The 25,078-nt window shown below is 66.1% G+C and overlaps 5 protein-coding genes across 5 annotated transcripts; 4 read left to right on the top strand and 1 right to left on the bottom strand.

The window, feature by feature from the left end:
* Positions 1-162: 162 nt before the first annotated feature.
* Positions 163-4,971, bottom strand: CHLRE_17g711050v5 (uncharacterized protein). Its single transcript, XM_043072082.1, has 9 exons — positions 4,756-4,971; positions 4,038-4,141; positions 3,698-3,754; positions 3,359-3,438; positions 2,645-2,727; positions 2,331-2,437; positions 2,007-2,096; positions 1,547-1,753; positions 163-1,269 (listed from the first exon to the last, which is right to left on the bottom strand). Exons 1-9 carry the CDS (start codon positions 4,901-4,903, stop codon positions 1,174-1,176), a joined length of 972 nt encoding a protein of 323 aa, XP_042914541.1. The 5' UTR covers positions 4,904-4,971; the 3' UTR covers positions 163-1,173.
* A 140-nt stretch (positions 4,972-5,111) lies between these two features.
* CHLRE_17g711100v5 (uncharacterized protein) lies at positions 5,112-12,513 on the top strand. The gene is made up of 3 exons (XM_043072083.1): positions 5,112-7,664; positions 7,938-8,043; positions 8,287-12,513. The coding sequence occupies exons 1-3, from the start codon at positions 5,625-5,627 to the stop codon at positions 11,499-11,501; spliced, it is 5,361 nt and encodes a 1,786-aa protein (XP_042914542.1). The 5' UTR covers positions 5,112-5,624; the 3' UTR covers positions 11,502-12,513.
* A 102-nt stretch (positions 12,514-12,615) lies between these two features.
* Positions 12,616-16,948, top strand: CHLRE_17g711150v5 (uncharacterized protein). The gene is made up of 10 exons (XM_001691617.2): positions 12,616-12,953; positions 13,189-13,259; positions 13,543-13,719; positions 14,025-14,115; positions 14,369-14,481; positions 14,832-14,895; positions 15,191-15,310; positions 15,613-15,751; positions 16,035-16,111; positions 16,220-16,948. Exons 1-10 carry the CDS (start codon positions 12,783-12,785, stop codon positions 16,346-16,348), a joined length of 1,152 nt encoding a protein of 383 aa, XP_001691669.1. The 5' UTR covers positions 12,616-12,782; the 3' UTR covers positions 16,349-16,948.
* A 123-nt stretch (positions 16,949-17,071) lies between these two features.
* Positions 17,072-21,208, top strand: CHLRE_17g711200v5 (uncharacterized protein). Its single transcript, XM_001691616.2, has 9 exons — positions 17,072-17,256; positions 17,631-17,835; positions 18,215-18,311; positions 18,582-18,647; positions 18,960-19,004; positions 19,300-19,422; positions 19,740-19,827; positions 20,023-20,136; positions 20,334-21,208. Exons 1-9 carry the CDS (start codon positions 17,199-17,201, stop codon positions 20,438-20,440), a joined length of 903 nt encoding a protein of 300 aa, XP_001691668.2. The 5' UTR covers positions 17,072-17,198; the 3' UTR covers positions 20,441-21,208.
* Positions 21,209-21,261: 53 nt separating this feature from the next.
* CHLRE_17g711250v5 (uncharacterized protein) lies at positions 21,262-25,053 on the top strand. Its single transcript, XM_043072084.1, has 8 exons — positions 21,262-21,371; positions 21,821-21,920; positions 22,225-22,337; positions 22,688-22,720; positions 22,951-23,074; positions 23,313-23,402; positions 23,728-23,901; positions 24,143-25,053. Exons 1-8 carry the CDS (start codon positions 21,306-21,308, stop codon positions 24,319-24,321), a joined length of 879 nt encoding a protein of 292 aa, XP_042914543.1. The 5' UTR covers positions 21,262-21,305; the 3' UTR covers positions 24,322-25,053.
* The last annotated feature ends 25 nt before the right edge of the window (positions 25,054-25,078 follow it).

The raw sequence follows: 25,078 nt of genomic DNA on the forward strand, positions 1-25,078 counted from the left end.
CACGCCCTATGCGTCCCACCCCACCCCATCTCCACCCCACTGGCCGCGCGCGAGAGAAGCTGAAGGCAGAGCACTGTGGCAAGGCGCAACCCCGGTCGGGCCGAGCTCTGGGTACGCAGGTCGTCGGGGTTAGTGTTTTGACGCGTGTATGAGGTCGCAGGTATGCCTTCCGCCTTACACGCCCGCGTTGCGTCCCATTGGCCGCCAGTGCCATGTTGCACCCCCTCCGCCTTCTGGACCCTGCACCCTCCTGCTTCTTGCCTGACTGCCCTGGTTGCTGTTGCATCTCGCCCGGTTCCCCGCCTTGCATGTCGGCAAACTCGACATTCGCATTCGCATTTACGCATTTCAATTCCAACACGGCAACAGAGATGCGTGACATTTACACCCGTCAATGGCACTTATGTAGCGATGGTCAGTGCCCCACAACCGCCTTCCTTCATGTCTAAGGCACATGACAGGTGGTGCGCAAAGCGAAAGCACCACACTGCCACTCCCGTGTCAACGCACAATGCGAACGCATGCGGCCAGGCAGACCGTGTAGATCAACCGCCGATCCTCCGCGGTACTCGCGCTTGAGGCGCAACCGCGCAAGGCCAAGGTCAACCCATGCTACATCATGGTCACGAATATGGCGAGGTGTGGCCCCGAAAGCACGCTGCATGCGAACACGCGCGGCAGTGCACGGTGGCCGGCGGCTGCCAGCGCACGCAGCAGCTCTGTTGGCGCCGCCGCCGCTGCCGCCGCCGCAGCAGCAATGTGCGTCACAGCGAGGAGCTGTGCTACCAGCATGTTCCACACCAGCAGCCGAGCCGCCCGCCCGGGGTGCACCACGCGTTCAACTTGACGCCGCGCGATCCCGGCATTTGAAGAGCGCAGGTGCCGGTGCTAGTGGCAGTGCTGGTCGCGGTGCAGCCGCACTACCGCGCTTGCTTGCCTGCTTGCGTGTAGGCAGCTCCGCTTGTGCTGCTGCATTCGCAGGATGGAGGCAGCCCAGCGCAGGCCTGCGCGCCCTGCAGCACCATCTGGCGCGGCCTCAACCATGTATGTGTGCATATCGCAGCGGGCGGTGCGCATCCACAACACCAGCTCTGCAGCGGTCCGCCTGCAATGGCTGACGTGTATCTGGCGCTGTGCAGCTCTGCTGGAAGAGTAAAGGCGCCGCCTGCTGCCTCACACGTATTCGCCCGCTGCGCCGCCGCCGCCGCCCTCACCGGCCAGGGCAGTGCGCAGGTAGTCCACAAACATGCGCTTGGCGGCGGTCGCGTCCTGCAGCGCCGCGTATGGGGAAAGTATTCTCGTGGAGCGGGCACCGAGATAAGTGACACGGCGAGCAGCTTTGCTGACTCAGCACCACTGTACTAGCAGGCCGTACGCCAAGCAAGAAACCCTTTGCCCCTGCATGCCATGCCCGCGCACGCGCGCCCGCAAACCCTTTGACTACACTTTGTCTGCCTCGACACCCGTGCTCGACACCCCATGCCCACGCATCAAGCTCCCCTCCCCTCTCCCTCTCGCTCGCCCCCCACCCCGCAACCCTGCACACCTGCAGGCGCGCGAATGTGATTTTGGTGGCCAACTTGAGGAAGGCGCGCTTGTGTCGGCGCAGCTCCGCCAGGCTCACTGGCCGGCGCAGCTCCAGCTCCTGCGGCGGGCCGCCGCCGCCGCCGCTGCCGACGCCCGGGAAGCGCACCACCTCGGCGGCGCCGCCCGCCGCCGCCGCCTGCGCCTCTGTGATGGCGTTGAGGATCTCCTGCGGGTGGGGGGCAGCCGACCATGAGCAAGATAGAGTGCTGAGACCTCAAGTACAGAGTGCTGACGTTCAGCGGGGCAGGTGCACACACACCAACACGCGCCGCTCGGTGAATTGGTAGGTATCGGCAAGTAACTCCGGCGCCGTCGTTGGGCGGGCTTTCGTTTCCTTTTTATTACCCACACGAACACACACACGCACACACATGAAGCGCATGACGGCAGGCACGACGCGTTCGCGCCTCCCTCCCCACCTGCGCCGCCTGGTCGATCTCGTGCAGTGTGTTGGTGGCCAGCAGGGTGGGGTTGGCGGTGGCCATGGTAGGGGTCAGGTCGCGGGCCACCTGGGGTTGGGGGTTGGGGGGGGGGGGGGTAGCCGTTCATGGAGAGCAGAGGGCGGGAGGGGAGAGCAGCGCAGTGGGCACAGAGATGAGGAGCAACAGTGCAGTTGGTACCGACGGCTAGCGCACACACAGCACTGGAGGGGGCGCAACCTGCGGCCCACACTCGCCACTCGCGAACTGCTTGACTGCCTACCCTGCCTCCACTTTGACCGCGGCCCGCCTCCACCCACGTACCCGCGCCTGCACGTTGGGCTGCTCGTCCAGCATGGCCCGCACCACCCCCGCCAGCACGTCGGCCTCGGGCTCCGCGTCCTCGCCGATGCTGGTGGTGCCGGTGCCACCTGCAGTACGGCAGAACGGCAGCGGTAGTTGCGGCAACGGCGGCAGAGTACGGCATACGGCAAATGCCCACCGTACCCGCATCACGAAACGCAACAGCACTAACACCACCTGCGGCGTGGCGCGCTGAGGCGCGTTGCCTTCAGGCGCAGCGGGTAAGGTACTGTGCTCTGTGCAGCGGTGCAGGCGAGCAACGCCGCACCACTCACTGGCGGGGTGGAGGGTGAAAAGGGGCGCGTCCCAGCGGTTCCGCGCGTCGGGCCGCTCGAAGCGCCCAGCCAGGTCGTCAAAGCTGCGGCGGGGAGCGAGGGTTACTTTCATGATTCGTTAGGGGGTGGGGTGGACGAGTGGTGGCACTTCAGGCAGCAGCTTCATGGCAGGGGTTGTGACATGCTCTTGGTGCCGTGGCAGTGTGTCCATACATGCAGCCGAATTCGGCATCAGTCCTGGCAGCGGCGTCAAGAAAACAAAGCCGTTAATGGCAGCATTTCCAAACAGCACACATAAGCATGTCCGCTGCCCTTCCGCCCCGCGTGAAGCTCCCTTGCCCGTAGCTACCCATCCCATCCCAGCTGCAGCTGCCCCGTCCTGCGCACCAGGGACACGCCTGTGCTTCGCTGCCTGCTGCCCACCCCCACACTCCCGCCCCATGCTGTCATCCGCGCCGCGCCCGACCACAGCCATGGTACCTGCAGTTTCCCGACTCCTGGTTTGCTTCTCGTCCTTCCTCAGACCTCATGGGCACCCCCCACCACTGTCAATCGGTTTCGACACCACCCCTGCCCCCATAGATGGTCTACCGTCTACCACTTCCTTAACTAATCATGAATATAATGCCCATACCGTACACACTTGTGATTTGATCACTTTGTTCTCCACATGAGCGGCCACCCCCACATGGGCCCTAACCCCCCCGGCCTCACATGTCCTGCTTGTACCGCTCCGCCTCCGGCCGCGCCTCGTTCCACTGCCGGCACTGCGACACCTCCGTGTCCACGTGCACCTGCGCGGCGCGGCGACACGTGGCACAGCACCCGGGTCTGGGGCAACGCCTCACGATCGCAGGCTCGGGCTAGCCAGAGGGTGCTGCATCCTGGCCCATGCCGCGCCAAGTGACCGCCACCCGCCCCCCTCAACGCAACACGGGGGGCAGTGTGCTGGCATCTCGCTGACTCCCCCCCACTGCTTTGTCCTTTACCTGCCCCCAAGCTTGTGCCCGACCCCCAGCCCCGGCCCCGCACTCTGCGCTCTGTGCCCCGCACCATGCAGTAGCGCGTGCCCGCGGCCCGCGCCACACACCACAGCTCATATCGGTAGCCCTGCGGAGTACGGGTGCATTGGCGGGCCAGCAAGGAGTGCACACGTCACCCTGTGGCGCTGAGGGTCGGGCGTCGGTGTGGCTCGCGCTCGCCCCAGCACCCTCCTGCTTTGCAGCGCCACCTGCCTCCACCCCTCCTGCCCTCCACCCCTCCTGCCTTACAGCCCCTCCTGCCCTGCAGCGCCTCCTGCCCTACAGCCCCTCCTGCCTTACAGCCCCTCCTGCCCTGCAGCGCCTCCTGCCTTACAGCCCCTCCTGCCCTGCAGCGCCTCCTGCCCTGGCACCTTGATGTTGTTGATGGAGTCCAGTATGGTGACCCCCTTGCGCCCCACCACCCGCTCCGTCTTGCTCTTGAGCTTGGCGCGCGTGTTCTTCTCATTGAAAGTGCCTGCAGCGATTGTGTTTGTATGTGTGGAGGGGGTTTGGGGGGGGGCGGGGGAGGCGGGCCGGGGGAGGCGGGCCAGCGCACGGGAAGCTGGGCGGACGTGGGCAATGTCGTGGGTCAGACCCCCACAGCCCCGAAACCCAAACCATGACCCAGGACAGGCAAGTGGACTTGCGCCAGGGGGATACGGAGGGGTCGTGTTGCAGGCAGGCAGTGGGTCGAGGGTTGTGTAGGGCGTGCATTGCAGCCTGACTGCCGCAGCCGCGGGTACCGCTGCTGCAGGGCGGTGCACCGCACGCTAGTGGCAGGCCCACCAGTCAGACACAACGACACAGCCACGCCCCGTGCCCGCCACGGTCCTCGCCAAAACGCAGCTCCCTGCCATAGCGGCATCAGTAACCCTGCCAGACCCGGCTGCTACAGGACCGGGTACCGCAGGACCCGGTATCACAAGACCCGCAGCCGCAGCGGGGCACTGTGGCGGTGCCGGCGCACGCACCTCCCGAGCTTGCCCAGTGCGCCCCTGGCGCCCACCGCTCTCTCCACCAACTCCCCACCACGCACACCCGCACCCCTTGGCTGCAGACTGCAAAAGCAACACACCAGGCATCGCGCACCCGTGTATGCGGCGTTCCTCTCCAGATGCAGTGACAGCTCGTCAACCAGCTCCACCGGCAGGCCCGCCTCTTGGAACAAATTGACAAGTTTAGCTGCCAACGTGCTTTTGCCACTGCATGGCTGCCCGCAAATGACTACCAGCGGCATCTTGCACGCAGTTTGGCGTCTGGGAACGGTTTGGGTCAGGAACAACTACAGCTATTAGATGGTGTATCACTTTAAGTGGATTTCACGGATTTCATGTGCTAGTGGGCTCCGGCGTTGGCCAGAGCACCGATGGCGCGAGTCGGCGAATGCACGCCACGCTACACGCGCGACTCAAAGTTAGTTGCAAACACAGTCTGGTTGTTGATAATGCCATACTTGTACACTGCGGTGGCTTCTAGTCGTTTGAGGCACTGAGCAAGGCCAGATCGTCGATGTGACGCACCAGGCCGGCCTTTGGACTGTACCGCTTTAACCTTTCGATTAGGGAGCCTATTCCTACCATTATTATCGCGGCGCACGGCGGCCAGGGCTTTACCCAGGTTCGCGGGCTCCAGCATCTCGGATTAGACACGTCTCCTGGCGGAACGGAGCTCCCGCACCTCAGCCAGCTGGCGCTGAAGAGCAGTGTCTAACTCTGTGGCTTGTTGCTGCCGGAGACTGGCCTAAGCGGTTTGCGCAGTGTGCGACTGCCAAGGGGCTGACCGCCTGGCGCGTTGACCTCCCGCGCGGCCCCAGCAATTTACAGCCGTGTCGGTTTAGGTGGCGCTGGCGGGATTCATGACTCGCGGCCCAAAGGGCGCGGGGCTCCCGCCCTGGCGAAGCCTCTTCTGCTGACCGAAGCCTCTTTCGACGTCGACCAGCCGAGCGCAGCCTGCACAACATGCACAGTAGGCATTCCGGGGGCGCCGATGGGTCGGGCGGGATGCCCGACCCCTATCGGCAGCCCACCGAGTACCTGTTGGCGTTCTTACAGCGCATCGCCATGCTCGATAAGGAGGGCTTCTTCCAGCGCCCCGTTCGCGAGGAGGAGGCGCCCAACTATTACACCGTCATCAAAAGCCCCATGTGCTTCGCCGACATGCGGGAAAAGATTAACTCGGGCGCTTATCAGACATGGCGGCAGCTCCGTGATGATTTCAACCTCATCCATGAGAACGCACGCCGCTTTAACTCCAGCAAAACGCTTGTGCATCGGGCAGCCATCAATCTGCAGAAGAACGGCAGCAAAGTCCTGGCGACTTACGAGCTGGAGGTCCGGAAGGCGCTCGCCGTGCTGCACCCTCACGGCGGGCAGCAGGGCTCCGACGCGCTCACGTCGCCCACGGCCGCGGCGGCCGCAGCCGCTGCCGCGGACCAGAGCGGCGACCTAGGGTTGATGCCGGGCGGCTCAGCGCCGCCATCCCCGCATGCAATGCTGGGGGGCCTGGACATGGCGCCCTTCAAGGGTGGCGACCAGCTGGGCAGCCTGCAGCTGCTGGGCCCGGGCTCAGCGGCACCGCAGCAGTCGGGGTTGCTGCCGCAGTCCTCGCTGCTGCTGCCGCCCCCGCCTCGCGACCTGCTCGTGGGCTACATCAGCGACGACGAGGAGCCGCAGGCGGTGCTGGTGGCGGGCACGGACGCGGCTGCAGTGGCGGTGGCGGGCGCAGCCGGGCGCGCTCTACCGGGGCTGGGGCCATGCCATGCTTTGCCGCTGGACGCAGTGCTGTCGCAGCTGCGGACCACCGCGGTGCGTGTGCCGTACCAACACCTGCAGCAGCGGGCGCCAACAGAGGCGGGGCAGCCGGAGGCGAGCACCGCTGGTGCTGGCGCCGAGGGCGGCGAGGGGCGCGGCGGACGGTTGCACAGCCGCGAGTGGAAGCAGGCTCGGCGGCCGGTGGAGCTGCAGGCGCGCTGGCTTGAGCTGCGTATGCTGGAGCTGCGGGGGCAGCAGGAGCGGCTCCGCATGCATATTGTGTGGTTGCAACAGCAGCAGCAGGCTGGAGGGGTAGTGGACGGGGGCGCAGAGGGCGTGGCGGGGCCAGGGCCGTTGGTTGCGGCGGCGGCGGCGCGGGCGGCAGCGCCATGCAGCGGGGAGCTGGGCGTGCTGCTAGCCGCGAAACGGGGCTTCCTGTCGCACGGCCGCGTTGCGCTGTCGCCGTATGTGCGCATGCGGCATGCGGCGGCAACGGCAGCAGCCACTGGTGCATCGGCGGACGGCGGCGGAGGTGGGGCACCAGACGGCCATACCGGGGTGTCGCCAGTGGCTGCAGATGGCAGCGCAGCGGCCGCAGGCCCCTCCGGCGCCAGTCTGGAAGCCGCGGTGGCGGCCTCGCCGCCGGCCATGCCGCTCCCACAGCCCGGGCAAGCGGGGCTGCAGCAGCAGGGCCCCGGGCGGCCTGCGGTGTCGCTGCCACCCGGTCCACCGCAGCCCTTGTTGAACCCCGTGTCACCGGAGCAGCAGCAGCCATTCGACGAGGCGGAGGCGGACAAGATGCTGCCGGGCGCCATCTTCGCCTCGCTGGAGCTGCTGGAGCAGCGGCTCGGCACGGTGCGGTCGCAGCTGCAGGACACGTACAAGTTCAACAGCGCGCGCCTGGCATCCAGCCGCACGCCGGGACCCTACGGCGCTGCTGCGGCCGGTGGCGGTGGCCCCGCCGGCCTGCCGATGTCGTCCTCACTGCAGCTGCCTCCGTCCGTGTCCCAGGGCGGTGGCGGTGGGAACGTGAAGAGGCAGTCGAGCGGGCACGCGCGGCGCTCCGGAAGCCTGACGGTGCTCACGCGGTTCGACTCGATCAGCATGGGGCCGCCGACGGGCCTGGGCGGCAAGACCAGCGAGGGCGGGAATAAGCGCAAGCGCAGCGAGGCGGAGATGCTGGCGGGTGATTTTGGGATGGGCACGCCGATGGGATCCTACAGCCGCACGTCGCTGGATCGCAGTGTGGTGAGCGTCGGCTGGAACGGGCTGAGGGCTGGAATCAGGGGTTCGCGCTGGGTCCGGGGGAGCAAGGGACTTGGAGAATCAGGCAGGGGTTTTGACAATCGTTCGGGACCAGCGCCCGTCGGCTTCGTTAGCATGCCATGTGGCGAGGAGGAGGGGATGTACAAAGAGGTAGTTTAGCTAGTAGGAGGATTGCGCGTTGCCGGCAAGCTTTCGCTACTCAAACCCTACTTCTCACTGCTCCTCTGTCCTGCTGCCGCTCTCTGCGCTGTGCAGTCCGTGAGCACCATCGTCATTCCGCCAGTCCGCGAGCTACCGCCTGACGAGTTCCGCGCCCGCCTGGTGGCCGCAACCAGCTGGTCGCAGCACTTCCACACACTGGGTGAGTGCCGGAGTTACCCGGGCTGGGAGCGAGGGTCATTGAGGGCACTGCGGCTCAGGGCCGGTGCCAAGGGCGGGGTAGGAAGGGCCAAAGGCTGTCGCAGTGGACGGCACGGCAGCACGCTGCGCTGGGCTCTCAGGGCGAAGCAGCGCCTACCACGTGTCCACACTCGCATGCTCTGCGGGCTCCCCTAACCGCCTCTCACCGCCTGCCCTCCACCCTCCCCTGACATTCTTCCTGCAGGCCCCTCCGCGCTGGACAACGTTCCTGTGGAGATCCAGGCCGTGCTGCGCCGCCCCCGCCAGCGCCGCCGGCGCCGCGTCGACGAGTACGGCATGCCCCTGGGCATGTACGGGCAGGACGAGGGGCTGCCGATGGGCGGCGGCCCCTCGGACGACGAGGGCGGCATGCTGGGCGGCGGCAGCGACACGGGCGACGACCCCATGGACGGCGGCAGCAGCAGCAGCAGCGAGGACACCAGCGACGAGTCGTACGCCACCATGCACAGGATCATGGAGGAGGAGGAGCGCCGCCGCTACGCCGCCGTCATCGCGGACGGCCAGCGCCGGCGCAACAAGGGCGGCGGCAGCAACGCGCCCGGCGCGGGAGGGGGTGGTGGCGGCGGCGGTACGACCAGCAGCGGCGCGGGTGGCGGGGGCGGCGGGGGTGGAGGCGGGGGCGGGCCAAGCAGCCTTGCGCAGGCGAAGGAGCGCTCCAACTTTGACCGGGCCAAGTTTGGTCAGAAGACGCCGCGGCACAGCAACAGCTACAAGGGGAAGGAGGCGATGGCGCTGACCCCGTTAGACGTGCCGCCGCCGCCAGCCGAAATGGGCGACCTAATGGCGTACGGCGGACCGCTGACGTCAACAGCGGCGGGCGGGATGCCGGGGTCCGCCTACCAGCCCTACGCGCTGCCCATGGTGGGCGTGGTGGGGCCAGGCGGGCCGCCGCCGACCCCGGGTACTGCGCCACCGTCAGCTGCGGCAGGCGTTGCGGGCGGGCCGGGGCAGCCGGTGGTGGTGCAGCAGGCGGTTGCGCAGCGGACCACGTCGCCGCACTCGGTGGTGCACATCTCCCCGGCCGGCGCGCATGGGCCGTCCACTGGCCGCCGCGCCAGCGAGGCAGCTGCCGGCAGCACCGCGGTGCTCAGCCCCACCGCCGCCGTGGCGCGGCCGCCGTCGGTCATGCTGGTCGCCGCCGCCACGACGGCGCCGCCGCCGCCGTCTGCAGCAGCAGCATCGCAGCAGCCACGGCCAGCTCCGGAAGCGGGCGCAACGTCGGCGCAGCCGCTGCCCGGCCTGAGCGCGCCAGCAGCCCAGGCGGTCCAGCAGAAGGCTTCCCCGGCGGCCCCGGTGGTGGCGCCGAAGCCGACGACACTGTTGCCCACGACGGCCGCTGCCTCGCCTGCTGTCCCACAGCCGCATCCACGCGCGCAGCAGCAGCCGCTGCCGCCCATGCCTGCGCCTTCGCCTTCGCCCAGGGCACCGCAACAGCTGCAGCCAGCGCCGGCAGCGGCAGCGGCGCCGGCAGCAGCACCACCGCCAGGGCAAGCACCGCAGGCCCCTCCTACAGCAGCCAAGGCGCCTGCCACGCTGCCGACGCAGAGTACAGCAGCGGTGATCACGCCGTCTGCGATGCCAGCCGCAGCACCAGCCGCATCAACGCCAGCCGCAGTACCCGGTGCTGCGCCGCCCGCCGCTACCAACCCGGCAGCGGCACCCAGCACGGCCGCTGTGTCAGCTGCGGCGCCGGCACCGGCTGCCACTGCCGCTGTCACCACTGCACCTGCACCGGCTGCTGCGGCAGCTCCGGCTGCTACGGCCGCAGCGGCACCCGCACCTGGCGCTGCGTCTGCAACCGCTGGGTCGGCGCAGGAAACCGCAGCCAGCCAGCCGGTTGTGGCTCCTATCGTGCCGGCGCCTCAGCCCACCGCTGCCGCAACACCAGCAGTAGCAGCTGCAGCGGCGCCAGGCACGGCACCGGCGGCAGCAGCGCCAGTGGCTGTTGCCGCCAAGCCTGCCACGGCACCGGTAGCCGCAGCCACAACGCCAGCGGGGGGCGCTGCGGCTCCTGCTGGGCCCGTTTCTGCCGCCGCCGCTCCTGCAGGCGCACCAGCGGCGCCCACGCCAGCTTGCGCGCAGCCAGCGGCAGCCGCAGCCACCGCCACCACCAGCGCTGGTGGAGGCCCCGGCGCTGCACCCGCCGTCATCTCCCCGCCTGCATCCTCCAGCCCCGCCACCAGCAACGCCGGCACGCAGGTCACCACCAGCAACGCCGGCACGCAGGCGAGCGGCCCGCCCGGTCCGTCTGCCGGTGCGGCGGCCGCGGCCAGCTTGCTCGCCTCCTCCGCCACCGGCGCCTCCACCGCCTCCACCGCCAGCCTGCTCGCGCAGTCCAACATGCTCAACATCAACCAGCTGCTGGCCGGATCGGGCGTGGCCATGAATAGCGCCGTCACGGCGGCAGCGCAGTCGCTGCTCGCCAGCATCATGTCCAAGGGGCCGCAGAGCTCGGTGGCGCTGCAGCAGCTCGCAGCAAACCCGCAGGTGCTGGTCAACGCGGCAGTCACCGCCGCCGCCGCGGCCACCAACTCGGGCGGCCAGGCGGGGGCCGCGGCGGCGGCGGCTGCCGCGAGCGGCCTCAGCGCTGCACTGGGGCAGAGCTCCAAGCCGCCTCCGCTGTTCACCGGCGCCCCGTCGCGTGCCAGCACGGGCGGCCAGGCGCAGGCGCCCGGGGCGCAGACGGGTCAGGGCGGGCTGCCAGGAGTCGGAGGCCTGCCGCCTGGGCTGCAGGGCCTGCCGGGCTTCCCGCTGGCCAACCTGCCGCCGCTGAACGCCAACGCCACCGGACACCCGCCTCCACACCAGCTGCCGCAGCACCGCCTGTCGGACGGCGCGCTGCCGCCCATGTCGGGGTCAGCACGGCCGCTGGTGGGGCCGCTGGCGCACGGGCTGCAGCCGCAGCCGCTGGCGGGGCGGCAGGCGCCGGGCTCGGCGCCGCCCGCAGCCCGCGGGCCGGGCCGGCCGCCGCGGCGCCAGGTGGTGGAGGAGGAGGACGACGAGGACGAGGACTGGAGCGACGAGGACGAGGAGGAGCCGGAGGACGACGACGAGGAGTACAGTCCCACCGCAAGCCACCGCGAGCGCGGCCGCCGCGGGCCCGGCCGGCCACCGCGCCGCGCCGGCAGCAACGGCACGCGCGGCCCCGGCCGCCCGCCCATCCACTCGTACCACGGCGGCCACGGTGGCGGCTACGGCGAGCACCACCACCACGCGGGGGCGGGCGCGGGGCCGGCGCGGCAGTCGCGGCGGCGCGCGGGCAAGGGCACTCAGAACTGGGCGGTGCTGCTGGCGAGCGACAGCGACGACACGGATGGCGAGTGGAGCGGCGACGAGGCGCCCGCCCGCCGGCAGCCGCGCGGCACTGGCCGGCCGCGCGGGCGTCCCCGTGGATCCTGAGCGGATGGGGTGGGTGGATGGGTTGCTAGGCTGGTGTGTGCTACCTCCGGGGGCAGGCCCATCTGGCCGCACTACACAGCACACGGCGTTTCTTGTTTAGGCGTTCGGTCGGTACTGTATTGTGTGTGGCTTCTTGTGTGCATATTTTGTGTGGAGTCCAAGCGGAACTCAGGCGGGGCTGCCATACGACTGGGTCAGGAGGACGTCACCGCGCTTTCAGGAGAGCATTGTTCCTCGCGGGGCGTTTGTCCTTTAACAAACAGTCGTTCCTGCGGTTGCACTTGCAGTCGCACCCTCAGGTCTTTGCTGCGTGGCTGGCAAAGGCAGCCCCGTGGGCGCATGTGACACGGTGCGCGTTGCTGTATGTGTGGATGATCGTGTTTGTCGTGATGAGGCCCGCTGAGGTGTGGGCATGTGCACATGGATTGGCAGATGGGCGCATGGTGGTCGATGACATGGGGGCATGACAAGCGAGGACGAGTTCAAGGTCACATTACGCGGGGTGTGATCGACAGCGACTGGGCCGTCCGACTGACAGACGATACGGCATGACACGTTAGACTTACTGGGCTGCAAAGATGTGCATGGGTCCGCCAGTACATTCAATGGACGCAAGCCGACTCTGGACACTCTGGCTCGCCCTTGGCACGAACAATGCTGACGACACATTTGGCGCGGCGTGGGTACGCTGATGCAAGGTGTTCAAACGGTAGTGGCATTTGGCACGTATGCTTGATGGCAGTGCAGCTTTTTGTGACGTTGACCATTACCTAAACGCGGTGTGCCCTTAATCGGCTGGCGTGAACAGAAGGTGAGCCCCACGGGCTCGGGCGCAGGGGTGCCCTGCTGGGGCGAGAGCGTGTGTAATGATGCGTGCGATGCACCGCTGCGCTGTGGAGGAACAGGGGCGCAACGGAAGCCGCAGAATGACCAGCATGACCAGGGATCTCGCAACGCACAGAACGGCTCCATGGAGGCTGTTATGTGACGTGCAGTTACCGTCCTGACCGGGCCGGGCGGGGGGAGTCACCGCATACATGGGGGTGCATGGGACTCGTCGCTGCTAGCCGGCAGCGCTGCATTCCAGACACTGCAGCCGCATTCTGCTTCACTTGTTGTAGGCGGGTCTAATTGCCCGTTACACGGTCTTAGGGCGGCAGTAGAGGCTGCGTAAGGCGCTGATCAATCAAGCTCGGCTGAAGTCTGCATAGCAACGCAGCAGCAGCTTGGCGCCTTACCTATCCAAGTATTTAACCTTTACGTATTGCAAGTTGTAACAAAATGACGGTCACTCGGCGCAAGGGCGTCAACATCCAGGCCGATGCGACCGATTCGGCTGGGGAGAAGCAGCGGTACCCTGCGGCTCCGCCGACATTCTCCCTGGGAGACATCCGCAAGGCTATTCCTGCGCACTGCTTCGAGAAATCCGCACTGCGCAGCTTTGCTCACCTGGTGAGCGGGCGTTTGCCAGATCCTGACGGCGCGTCAGGTTGCGATACAACATATTTGTGCGCGTAGGCAGCTGGGCTGAGTTGGGCGTGCGCGGGAAACGCGCGGGACCAGATGTGGATGGCCGCGCTATCGTGGCCCCTCGTCCTAGCGTACCTGTCGGAGCTCCGAGACTGCCCGCCACATCCTGCTGCGCTGATTTCGTGCGCCCCCCGGTCCTTGTCATGTATGCCGCCAGGCCGTTGATGTGACCGTCTGCGCCTGGCTGTGGTACGGGTCGACGTTCATCGACCACCCAGCCGTGCCCCGGTGAGCGTTGGCCCGGGTATGCGCTGGCGGTACCGGCGTACACCCCCTCCCCAAACCACTGCTACGTGCTTGCAGCTGCAGCAGCTGCCCCTGCTGCTGTCTCTCTCCTCTCCTGTCACAGCCTCCCGCTGCAATGCGTTACGCGCGGCTAGCGCAGCCCAACCGGCGGCCGCTTGTAACGGCCGCCCCCAATCCACTACCTTTTCCTCTCTTCCCCCTCTCCTCCTCCCCACGCCCTTCCCCTCCTCCCTCCTCTCTGCCCTCTCTCCCCCCTTTCCCGCAGCTACCTGGCCTGGTTCGTGCTGTGGCCTCTGTACTGGTTCTGGCAGGGCGCCTTCATGACGGGCATCTGGGTCATTGCGCACGAGTGCGGCCACGGCGCCTTCTCCAACAGCGAGGCGCTCAACGACGGCGTGGGCCTGGTGATGCACTCGCTGCTGCTGGTGCCCTATTACAGCTGGTGCGGGCGGGGGAGGGGGAATGGGAGATGGGCGGGCGGGCTGTTTGGGTTGGGATGTTTGGTTGGGCGGATGGGGACAGGAAAGGGAGGCAGGGGCGGAGCGGGGTGGGGGAGAAAGGCTGCTGGGCTGATCTTGGTAAGGTTGCGGTCGGGCGTGTAGGAATGTGAGCTTGGGCGGGCCGGCAAGATGGCGGGCGGGGGTGAGGGCCGCTGGTTGCGGCGTGCTGGCAATGGGGCGAAGTGGTGGCTGTCTTTCCCCAGTCCCTGTCCGCTGACTGCTGCTGGTCTGCGGTGCCGCCTCGCAGGAAGCACTCGCACCGACGCCACCACCAGAACACGGGCAGCACGGCCAAGGACGAGGTGTTTGTGCCGGCAGTCAAGCCCGCGGGCACTAAGGTGAGAGCGAGGGGGAGGGAGGTACAACCTGTAGCCCCCTAACGGGCGGGTCCGGCCATTCACATATGGAACACGGTAGCCGTCAGAACGGGGAGCTATCAGCAGCCTCGGCGGCAGCCTCCGTACTGGCGACTTCGGTATGGCGCGTGTTACCTGGACGTCGGCACTTCCACTTTGACACGTACTGTTCACATGAACGGCTAGCCCACCCACCCACCCCCCGCCACACACACACACACGCCCCCCACCCCAGGCTCCCTGGTACCACCGCAACCCCGTGTACCGCCTGGGCCACATCCTGTTCCAGCAGCTGCTGGGCTGGCCGCTGTACCTGCTGTTCAACGTGTCGGGCCACGAATACCCGCGGTGAGGGCTGGCATGGCGAAGAGGGGGGGGGCGGGAGGGAACTCAGGGAAGAGGGAGGGAGGCGCTGGTTGCTTTTACCCTACCCAGTAGGGGGAGGAGAGGTGGCTGCAGGGGCGAGGCCTGGCTGGGCTTTAAGTGGTTGTGTCTGCCAAGGCGTGGGTGGAGGGCACGTGTGCGCTGTGTGCGGGAGCCATTGGGGGCAGGCTGACGGCAGCGCCGTGCAAGGCAGCATCAAGGGGCCGCTGAGTAACAGCCCCGACCTAATCTGGCAGGATGCCGTTCCTGCGCTGTGCTGTCCCGTGCTTACACCATATGATGCGGTGCTGGCTCCCCATCCCCTGCCGCTGCAGCTGGGCCAACCATTTCGACCCCTTCTCGCCCATCTTCACCAAGCGCGAGCGCATTGAGGTGCTGGTGAGTACGTCACGTGCGCCTGGGTGGTGGTGATGAAGACCACACCTTGGTTGGCCCAGTTGTGATAAACCGGACGAGGCTGGCTGGGCGTGACTGATGGGTAGTTGGGAGTTGACGGGTGTCGGTTGCTGGCATTGCAGTGGCTCGGGCACTCCCATCTGTAACTCGGCTAGCTGGGGGCCCCCGCGCCGTCACTACCCAAGCCCCATGCCGCCCTAAATACCGGTCGCCACATCCCACCTCGCCTCGCCCTCCACCTGTCCCCCCTCTCGTCTCCCCTCCATGCATCTCACAGGTCTCTGATATTGCGCTGGCGGTGGTCGTGGCCGGGCTGGCCGCCATCAGCCGCACCTGGGGCTTCATGTTCCTACTTAAGACGTACCTCATCCCCTACCTGGTGGTCAACCACTGGCTGGTGAGTCAGCACACCGCGCCGTGCCGTACCTTCAGTACGATACCCGCCGGCTTCGTGTATAGCACCGGCTTCGTGTATCGCATCGTAGTGTCGATGCCTGATTGATGGGGTGTTGGGCTAATGGCAGGGCAGGTCAGGTGTCCGCGCCGGTGTCAGGCCGCGCAGGTGCTCGCGTCGGGACTCGCTTCTTCCTCCACTGCCTATCATGCCCCCTCGCGCTTCTGACTACGGTAGGCTTCTTGCCTGAACCTCCTCCGCCTCCTCCCACGCCCTCCTGCCCTCCCTCCACTCCCTCCACTCAGGTGATGATCACCTTCCTGCAGCACACGCACCCCAAGCTGCCGCACTACGGCGACGGCGAGTGGGACTGGCTGCGCGGCGCCATGGCCACCGTGGACCGCTCCTACGGCGTGCTGGACCACGTGTTCCACCACATCGCCGGTGGGGGCAGGAGGGGGTTTGCAAGGGGTGGGAGGGGAGGGAGTGGATGAGGGAGCGGGGGAGGGTGGGGCGGGTTGGTGTCGGCGCCTCAACATTCAACAAGCCACCGTGCCGCTCATGGTGCATCAGCTGCCTGCAACCCGAGCTCCATGCGTCGGGAACACGGCACGCATCCAGCCCGGCCCAGCCCAGGGGCCCCGCCGCTGCTGCTGCAGCTGCTACTGCCGACGCCCAGCTGACGCAACTGCCGCTGCTGCCCTCCCTCCCTCCCTCCCTACCCCAGACACGCACGTTGCGCACCACCTGTTCTCCTACATGCCGCACTATCACGCGGAGGAGGCCACCGAGGCCATCAAGAAGGTGCGTGGGTCTGCTGTGTGCCGTGTGTGTGTACGCGTGTATGCCGACCGTCCACCATTCACCTAACTGACATCATGAATGTAATTCCCCCCCCACACACACACACAGGTGTTGGGTGACTACTACGCCTACGACAGCCGCAACGTGTTCCGCGCGCTGTGGGATGAGGTGGGCGGCTGCGCGGTGGTGGCGCCGGACACCAACGGCCCGGAGCAGGTGTACTGGTACCACCGCTGAGGCGGGGGAGGAGCAGGAGAAGGAGGAGAACAGGAGGGCGGCGAGGGGTGACCTGAGTCGGTACGAGTGTGCATTGTGTGACGCGTCAGACAGGTTGGTTGGTTAGTTGGGTAGATCAGGCTGGTTGGTTGGGTAGATCAGGCCGTAGGCTTGGGCTGCAGGTCGACGTTCGGGGACTCGGAACGGGACCTCTTGCCTTCCGCGCGTTGCATGGAGCTGTGCGTATGCAGTTGCTTATGTGAGACGTGTTCGGAGGGCATGGAAGGCTGAGTGAGTCGGCGTGGAAGTGCGTGCGTGCTGCGTCTTGACGTGCAGTTTTTGGGAACTTCCATGCGCCCACGGTTGCGTGATCGCGGTGTCCCGCCATTTTTGTTCGTGGAAGACGCGTTTCTGATGAGTGATGGTTTGGGGCTTGCGTTGTGCGCAAATATGCGCGCACGCGCGCTGAGTAGAGGGGAGGGTGCAGGAGGGAATAAGGCTGAGGCGTGATGAAGGCTGTGTGGCTGCGTTAAGCCGCAAGTCGCGGGGTGGAGCAGGGCGTTGATTGATGACATGTAGAGCTATAGTTTGGGCAGCTACAGGTTGTAAAGACCAGAGTGCGTCGACTGCCGCCGGCCCAAACTACCAAAACTGGGAGAGGGGTCGACACGCTCGGCCGGCATGCTCGCAAGGAGTTCTGGCGCCATCATGGAAACCCGTGGCCCCCGTCGTGTACTCTTTACTCTTAAAAGACTCAAGCTCAGAGCAAGGAGGTTGAGCTGTAGTTTCGTAAACCCACCAAAATTCAGTTATTCTTGGCCGGCCCAGCTTCTGTGGCTCGTGCAAGGCACCTAGGTGAAAACTTAAGTAGATGAAGTCTCAATTGTCGACGCGGGTTGGCACTGGCTCTGCGCGGCCGATGATTCACGGTAAGCGCGTTTGCGCAAGCGTATTTCTATGTTACAGCGCAAACGTTAGCAGCCATGGGGGATGCCAAGGTGCTCAAGAGCATACAATCAACTTGACCCTTCGTCGGGCTTGCGCCCTATGGTGCCGCCTGGGCTGCGGTGTAGCTCAATTAAATAACGCGAATAGGCCTGATTGTGTGCTGGAGTGACGTGAGGCTGACCGTTGACCTCGGGCAGGGGGCTGCGACACAGCGGGGCTGCAACTCACAGGGCGGCGGGGCTCCTGTAGGCGCAGGGGTACGCCAGCCTGGCCCAGCCCAGCGCGTGCCGTCGTGTCCCAGGGGCCCTGGCACCCGCGTCCCAGCAACTCCACGCCCCCTGCCTCCCTGACCCAGGCGTGGCCACCGCCCGGCCGGGTGTGCCTGCCGCCTCCACCCCCGCCGCTGCCGCTGCCACGACGCCCGTGTCTGCCGCGGTCGCCACTGCCAGCCCCTCCGCCGCCTCTCCCGGCCCCTCCCCAGTGGACTTTACATCCTTTCGTGGAGTGCTGTTTGATGTCGACGGCACGCTGGTCGAGTCCGACCCCCTGCACTTCAAGGCGTGAGTCGCATGCCGTACGCGTCTGTTGCTGGGGGTTGCTGGGGCTGGGGCTGGGGTTGAGGCTGGGGCCGGGGCCGGGGCTGTTTGGGAGGCCCGTTTCACTTGTGTGCGTAACAGACCAGCCGGACAACGGGAGTACGGCAGCTCTGTGTGCTTGTCGTACGCAGAACCGGTACCGGTACGTGTTCGGGGTCGCCAACAGCGGCGCTGCTAGCCGCAGCGGTCGCCAAGCTGCTCGCCAAGCAGCCGCCGCCGCCCTGACGTGATGCGTCCATCTGCACTCCCGCCCAACCCTCGACCGCCCGCGCCAAACCCCACGCCACCGCCCATGCCACCGCCCACGCGACCTCCCGCATTCATCACCACCACCCTGCTGCAGGTTCCAGGAGATCCTGAGTGAGCTGGGCTACAACGGTGGCCAGCCCATCAGCGAGGACTTCTTCCGCCACCACATCAGCGGCCGACACAACCCAGAGGTGTGCGTGTGGGTGGTTGTGCGTGGTTGCGGGTGGCTGTGGTTGTGCGCATGAGATGGCCCGGGAAGTGCTGGCTGTAGCCGTGTAGGCCGACGCGGACAAACACTGCTTACAGGAGCAGCTGCTGCCCTGACAAACAAAGTGTCTGCAGCCGGGCTGTGTACCGTCAGATTGTGAGCAGGCTTCCTTAGGAAGCGGCGACGGCAAAGCCAAAGGCGCAGGACGTGAGGATGAACTGGTTGTGCGGCTGGGTGCACGTGCGCCATGCAGATTGCGGCTGACCTGTTTCCGGACTGGCTCGAGGAGCGCCGCACGCAGTTCTACATGGACAAGGAGGTGCGGGTGGCGGGATGGGTGGGGGGGGTTCAATTATGGGGGACGCGGGCATGGGCGTGGGATCCCACATCCGGCGGTGGGGCCACGGGGCACTGGGTGCGGGGGACCTCGGTGGGCGCGGGCAGGAGTGGTGGGCGCGTGCTCGGCCTGTAGCGGCAACAGCGGCACAGCCGTGTGCAGCAGTACTACTGTCACAGCGTGTGAGTGTCAGTGACGTCTTTCAGGGACAAAGGCTGGCGTGTTGCAACAGAATACGGTACCTGCGTTTGGGCGCGTCACATCGCCGCGTTGCTGTTAATGTTAATGTTACAGGAGCGCTATCGGCGGTTGGCGGCTCAGGGTCTGGAAGCGCTGCCGGTGAGGGCGCGACACGCGGGGAGCGGAGGGAGTGACACGCGGGGAGCGGAGGGGGTGACACGCGGAGGGTCGCAGCTGTGGGCCCCGCCCAGAGATGGTGGCGGAATGGGAGCGGGGACACGATCATTCCCAAACCCAAACCCGCGCTAGCGCAATCAGGTTCGCACCGCGGTTTTCCTTACCAGTGGCTGCATGCCGTGCACAGGCGTTTATGTACACGCGGTGGGTGCTCTCTAGCACACGGTTTCGTTGCCCATCAATGCACTGGCACCCGCACATGGGCACACCCTCGCAGGGTTTGCGTGAGTTCCTGGACTGGGTGGCGGCGCGGGGCCTGCGCCGCGCCGCCGTCACGAACGCCCCGCGCGCCAATGCCGAGATGATGCTGACGGCCCTGGGGCTGGATGGCTACTTCGAGGTGTGTGGGGATGTGGTGGGGGGAGGTGGGATAGTCGGTATGTGGGGGAAATCGGATGGGGGGAATGTGGTGGGGTGGATGGGAGGCAGCTCAACCTAAAAACAGAATCGGAGGGGCGGGGCTTACGGGCTGGGTGTGGGCACTTCATACCTACTCATAGCTTTTCATTGACTCCCGTCTGGCATGGACGGCTGACTGCCCAACCTGCGAACACACATACACGTAACTCTGCATCGCACACACTGTCATACGCGTAATGTTTTCCTTGTGCTCTTCAATACATACGCGCGCGCACACGCACCCTCCCTGCCCCGCAGCACCTGGTGTTGGGCGAGGAGTGCACTCGCGCCAAGCCGCACCCCGACCCCTACCTCACAGCCATGGAGCTGCTGGGGCTGCAGCCGGGTGAGGGCGGGCGTGTGGGTATGTGAAAAGAATGGCAGCGTATGGGTCTGCGGCGGCGCGCGCGGCGATGTTTGATCGCGGGGTGCCGATGTCCCGTTAATCTCACCCTGAACCCTAAACCCTTTATACTGCACCCTACATCCTACATCCTTTAACGTGTACCTTGTTGCCGCTGCCGCCTGTGTGGCCCCCCAGGGGAGTCTCTGGTGTTTGAGGACTCGCCCTCGGGCGTGCGGGCGGGTGTGGCGGCGGGCTCCCCCGTCATTGCGCTCACAACAGGGCAGCAGCCAGAGGTGCTGGCGGCAGCGGGTGAGTGCCGCACCGGTAATGAGGGGGGGGACACGGGGGCAGTGTGGGAGGGGGTTTGCTGGGGATTCACTCCGGTCCATTCAGCGATGACGCCATGAAGCCATGGAGGTCGGGTAGTCAGTTATAAGCCGACCACAGACGCTTACCTCGCCTCTTACTATCCTCCACCTCCCCTACACACACGCACACGCACGCAGGCGCGGTGTGGATCATCCGGGACTTCCGGTGCGTGATGGACGCCATTCGGGAGGCCGAGGCGCGGCAGCAGCAGCAGCAGCAGCAGCAGCAGCAGCAGCAGCAGTAGAAGCGGTAGGAGTAGCAGTGGCAGCAGGAGGAGCAGGAGCAGTAGAAGCGGCAGCAGTGGACGTGGCAGCAGGAGCAGCAAGAGCAGAAGCAGCGGTAGCAGGAGCGAAGGATTCGGCCTTCCTGGCTATCTGGTCAGGTGGCGCTGTTGAGAGGGAGCGTGCGCAGGCGCCTGCAGATTGTGGTGTACACTGCGTTTGGTGAGTTGACATGAGCGGCAGAGCGGGCTAATGAATCGGACGGAGCTCATCAGCAGTGGCTCGATATATTGTGAGGAGAGGATACGGTAGGAGCAGAACGGAGTGTGAGTTGGTGCCGTGTAGCGCTGTGAGGGAAAGATGTTGACATGAGAGAGAGGCTGCACCGTTCCGGTTGGAGGGGCATGCTGTGCAGCGGTGAGCCGGTGATACCAGTAATTGAGAGTGCATCGAAGAATAACAATCCAATGCCGGTACCGGTAGTCTGCGATATGGTGGTGCAGGGCGTCGAGGGCAGGTGAGGGGCAGAGTGAGGGTTACGTGAGTGGGACGGTGACAGGCTGCAGTGGAGCGAGCGGGCCGTGCACCTGGCAGAGGCAGTGAGCACTTAAATGACGGTGCCTGGACGAAGGGAGATGCCGGCCAGTAGCGAGGGGAGCGAGCCATGGTGTCTGCGCATGAGCAGCCGTCAGAGGGTGAGAGTGCGGCTGCCCGAATGGGGGCGTGAAACGTGCGGCCGATTGGGCGGGCGGAACTCTCGGGCTGTAACTCGGCTGTAACTCCAAAAGCCTTCGCAGTCTCTGTGCGAACAGCTCCTGACCTGACCCCGGCCTTAAACAATTACGGTATCGCAAGAGCACTGACGAGTTTTTGGGCCCAGTCGCAACCATGCGCAGCATTCGAATTCCGCACCCGCACATCGGGCTGGCCCTCAGGGACCGGCACTTCGTCACGGTGAGAGGGGCAAGGAGCAGCAGGGGGCGGGCGGCGAAGGGGCGGGGGCGGCCCGTGGGTCTCTCGGAGCCCAACCGTCGCGTTCACCTACGCGCCTGCGCGCCGACGTTTGTGGCTGTGCTCCCGCCGGCTGGAGAGAAACGGAACACCAGCAGCGGTGGCGGGGCGAAGGCTCGAGTGTGTGTGGACTCGACGCGGACGTCAGCCTTATGACGCCGGCCGCCGCGGTGTCTCGCGACCGTGGGGGCTGGCGTTCTGTGTCGCTGGTCGCTTGCCGCCTGAATCTGTGCGCGGGTAAAGGCTGGGGCCTAAGGGACAGCCACAGTCTGGCGCCCGCTCCGCCGTGTTCAAGCGTGTCACCGGGACCACCCCAGCAGCTCTCACCAACCCCTCGGCATCCCGGTTCCCTCTCTCCCTCCCCCGCCCCTCTCGGCCTCTCCCCCCCCCAGGCCCTCCTGGCCGAGTGCCTGGGTGTGCTGCTGTTCCAGCTGCTGGCCGGCAGCCTGGGGCCCGGCCCCGTGGAGACCGCCACAGCCTTCGCCGCAATCAGTGAGTCCAGCCCCGCGGTGCCCTGGGGCCCCATAGCTGCCAGCCACCCCGTCTGGGCCCGGCCACCCTTCCTCCGGCCACTGGCCACCCCTGCCTCATACTTGGCCCGCGTTCCTGTCATACCCACACCCACGCGCGCATACATTCACGATGCCACACGCTAAACTTGATCCTCCCTTACCCACACTTGTAATCCGCATCCTTACCCACACATCCATTTTTGCTCCTCGCAACTGCACACCGCTTATCCTTACCCCGCATCCCCAATCTTTACCCCATGTCCCAACCCGGGCTCTGGCTGCAGTGTACTTTGTGGGCCCGCTCAGTGGCGGGCATCTGAACCCGCTGGTGAGCCTGGCGGGCGCCGCCACCGGCCACATCGACCTGGTGCGCGGGCTGTGCTACGCAGTGGCGCAGGTGAGCGAGTGCGTGGTGGCCAGCAGGTGGTGGTGGGTGGGCGGGTGGGGTAGTTCATTCTAGAACCCAAGCAAAGCAGGCCAGCCGAGTGAACTTGAACCCACAGGGGGCAAAAGGAAGATTCCTGCGCATGTGCACACGCATGGGGAGGGCCGGAGGAGGGACGGGGCGGAGGAGGAGCTGCAGACTGCGGTCAAGGGCATGTGTTACCAAGCAGAGTGCATGCAAACAGGGCATGTGTGTTTGACCGCGGTAAGGGCTTTGGCCCCAGGTAACGCCCTCATCCTGCTCACGCTCCGCACGCTCCGCTGCCCTCACCGCCGCCCTCACCGTCACGCCGCCGCCTGCAGATCCTGGGAGCCATCCTGGGAGCCATCCTGCAGGTGGGAGACGGGGGATGGGGGATGGGGAGTGGGGATGGGCCGATGCGGGGAGGGGCTGCCGCCATGGGGCCCTGCATGGGGCCGTAGCCATCACAGGTTTCTGTGCCTTCTTCACTCTGCAACAAGGGCAACTTCATACTGTACCTGGGCTGCTAAGTAAGTACCGAATTGACCGACAGATGCGAACCTATATGGACCCGGGACCCACCCACCTCCACCTCCACCTCCAGGTGTGGCTCATCACCGACTTCAGCTTCGGCGCCCCCTCCGACAGCTGCCTGGCCCCGCCCAAGCACGTCAGCGGGCCGCAGCTGTGGGGCTGGGAGACCCTCCTGTCCTTCTTCTTCCTGGCGGGTGAGAAGGTGCCAGAGAGAGCGCCTCGGGTGGTGGCGGTGGTGCGGTGGTAGTGGCGATGGACACCATGTGCAGCTCTCTGGCATACCTCGCGCTCCAATGGCCGTGTTGGGTGACAGGGCACGTGCCTTCACGTCCTCACCATGAATCACGCTGCTCCGCACTCCCTTCTTTCCTGGCCCTACTTCTCCTCACCTCCCCCCGTTGGGCCCGGGCGCACAACCTCCCTCCCCGACAGTGATGTATTCGTCCGTGTTTGTGGCTCCCGGTCACGGCGGCGCCGCGCCCCTGGCCGCCGGACTGGCACTGCTGGCCGCCCTGTCCACTGGTGGGTGGGGTGCGTGGGCGGGCGTGCAGGAGCTAGCATATGTGCAAGCGGTCGTTTTTGAACCCTATATACATGGAGCGCGTGCATACGTTAACGCATAAAACCGTGTGTGGCTCTGCGGCCCTGTCGCGTGTCGTGTGCGTGTGCGTGTTACGCGCGAATCACTTCAGCCGCTCCCCAGCCAGCCCCCCAGCCGCGCCCGTTCCTGCCTACTCCCTTCCCGACGACTCCTTGAAGATTGGGACCTAATTCGTTGCGCTCGGGCATATAACCCCTCCCCCGTCTCGCTCAACCGTGCGTGTACCCCGTCTCCACCCCCCTCCAGGCGGCTTCTACACGGGAGGCAGCCCGCTCAACCCCGCCCGCATCTTCGCCAACATGGTCGTGTTCCGCTGCGACGCGGTGTGGGGCTGGACCTACCTGGCCGCGCACCTGGCGGCCATTGGCGCGGCGGTGGCCTGGGTGTGGCCAGTGCACGGCCTGGGAATGTTCATGGGAGGTGAGGTGGTAGGGCGGGAGGCCAAGGGGGGAGGGAAGGGTGAGCGGGGGCGTGGCGGTGGGGAGAGGGGAGGGAAGAGGGGGCTATGGCGTGCAGGTCTCGCGCCTTCCGGCCTTCCCTGTTGTGCTGCCGGCCGCGCTGACCTGATGCACGCCCGGCGCAGCCGTAGCCAACGCGTTTGCGCCCATCACTTCCTCCCGAGGTCCTCCTGCCCCCGTCGTGCGCCGCCGCGCGCGTGCAGGCCCCCGCCCCGACGCCTTCACCGGCGCCGCCAACACGCTGGGCGGCAGCAGCCTCACCGACCCCTTCCTGGCGGGCACCACTGGCAGCAGCAGCGGCGCCCCCGCCGGCCCCACCAGCGGCACCGGTGCCCGCGGCACAGGCGGAATGGAACCCGCCAGTGCGGGAGGCTACGTGTAAATGGGAGATTGGAGGATAGATGCGTAATGCGTGGGTAGGTGAATTGGTTGCGTGGCGTGTAGGCACGCTGGGGAAAGGAGTCGGCATTGCCGTAGACTTGGTACCGTGGGCTTGGTTGGTCTGGTTAGGCAGGGAGGAGTCACTTGTTGGCTTATTGGCCCCCGACGGGGTGCAGAGCATATGCGGTGCCATGGTTGTGTCGTTGCGGAATTGTTTGTTAGAGTGTTGGTGTGCGGTTGCTAGGGGGTCATACAGCTGGCATCAAAGGCACAAGCTGGCAAGGATGTTGATGGGACGACTCATTATCTGATAGGGAGGGGCAGACCGAAGCGCCTGGCGGTTGAACCGTTGTGTGTGTAAAGAGGGCCACAGGCAGACTCGACAGACCCTAAAATGCTGTCGCCACGTTTGGCAGACGCAAATGGTGCGCGGTCACACTGCATGGTTCGAGCAGCGAACGATTGAAGTCGAGTGGGCGCTTCAGGGGTGCCAGGGGTATTTAGCCCGGCCGCTACGTGGGGTTTCCGGGGTCGTGGTGTCCGTGTGGCTGCATGCGGCGAGCCTTGGGTTTCGTGCCAGATGACCCAACACGCGTCGCTGTGGGGACATAACATCAAAATGGGCAGGAGGACAAGGAGCTGCATGACGGGGCACCGCGCAAGCAGAGGGAGCCCAGCGCGTACAGGGCCGCGCTCAGTCAACTTGCGGATGACCGCGATCGCAAACTCCATAGAAACACCCACTACCCCTTATTACA

The sequence above is a fragment of the Chlamydomonas reinhardtii genome, chromosome 17, assembly GCF_000002595.2.
Source record: "Chlamydomonas reinhardtii strain CC-503 cw92 mt+ chromosome 17, whole genome shotgun sequence".
Taxonomy (NCBI): Eukaryota; Viridiplantae; Chlorophyta; class Chlorophyceae; order Chlamydomonadales; family Chlamydomonadaceae; genus Chlamydomonas; species Chlamydomonas reinhardtii.

Excerpts from the sequence above, each read along its gene's own strand:
- CHLRE_17g711050v5 (XM_043072082.1), bottom strand. The coding sequence starts at position 4,903 with ATGCCGCTGGTAGTCATTTGCGGGCAGCCATGCAGTGGCAAAAGCACG. Across the intron at positions 4,142-4,755 it reads GAGGAACGCCGCATACACGG|GCACTTTCAATGAGAAGAAC; the intron begins GTGCGCGATGCC and ends CAATCGCTGCAG. Across the intron at positions 2,097-2,330 it reads AGCCCAACGTGCAGGCGCGG|GTGGCCCGCGACCTGACCCC; the intron begins GTACGTGGGTGG and ends CCCCAACCCCAG.
- CHLRE_17g711150v5 (XM_001691617.2), top strand. The coding sequence starts at position 12,783 with ATGACGGTCACTCGGCGCAAGGGCGTCAACATCCAGGCCGATGCGACC. Across the intron at positions 14,482-14,831 it reads TCGGGCCACGAATACCCGCG|CTGGGCCAACCATTTCGACC; the intron begins GTGAGGGCTGGC and ends CTGCCGCTGCAG. Across the intron at positions 14,896-15,190 it reads GCGAGCGCATTGAGGTGCTG|GTCTCTGATATTGCGCTGGC; the intron begins GTGAGTACGTCA and ends TGCATCTCACAG.
- CHLRE_17g711200v5 (XM_001691616.2), top strand. The coding sequence starts at position 17,199 with ATGAAGTCTCAATTGTCGACGCGGGTTGGCACTGGCTCTGCGCGGCCG. Across the intron at positions 19,828-20,022 it reads GCTGCTGGGGCTGCAGCCGG|GGGAGTCTCTGGTGTTTGAG; the intron begins GTGAGGGCGGGC and ends GTGGCCCCCCAG. Across the intron at positions 20,137-20,333 it reads AGAGGTGCTGGCGGCAGCGG|GCGCGGTGTGGATCATCCGG; the intron begins GTGAGTGCCGCA and ends ACACGCACGCAG.
- CHLRE_17g711250v5 (XM_043072084.1), top strand. The coding sequence starts at position 21,306 with ATGCGCAGCATTCGAATTCCGCACCCGCACATCGGGCTGGCCCTCAGG. Across the intron at positions 22,338-22,687 it reads TGTGCTACGCAGTGGCGCAG|ATCCTGGGAGCCATCCTGGG; the intron begins GTGAGCGAGTGC and ends CGCCGCCTGCAG. Across the intron at positions 23,075-23,312 it reads GTCCTTCTTCTTCCTGGCGG|TGATGTATTCGTCCGTGTTT; the intron begins GTGAGAAGGTGC and ends CCTCCCCGACAG.
- CHLRE_17g711100v5 (XM_043072083.1), top strand. The coding sequence starts at position 5,625 with ATGCACAGTAGGCATTCCGGGGGCGCCGATGGGTCGGGCGGGATGCCC. Across the intron at positions 7,665-7,937 it reads CGTCGCTGGATCGCAGTGTG|TCCGTGAGCACCATCGTCAT; the intron begins GTGAGCGTCGGC and ends TGCGCTGTGCAG. Across the intron at positions 8,044-8,286 it reads GCAGCACTTCCACACACTGG|GCCCCTCCGCGCTGGACAAC; the intron begins GTGAGTGCCGGA and ends TTCTTCCTGCAG.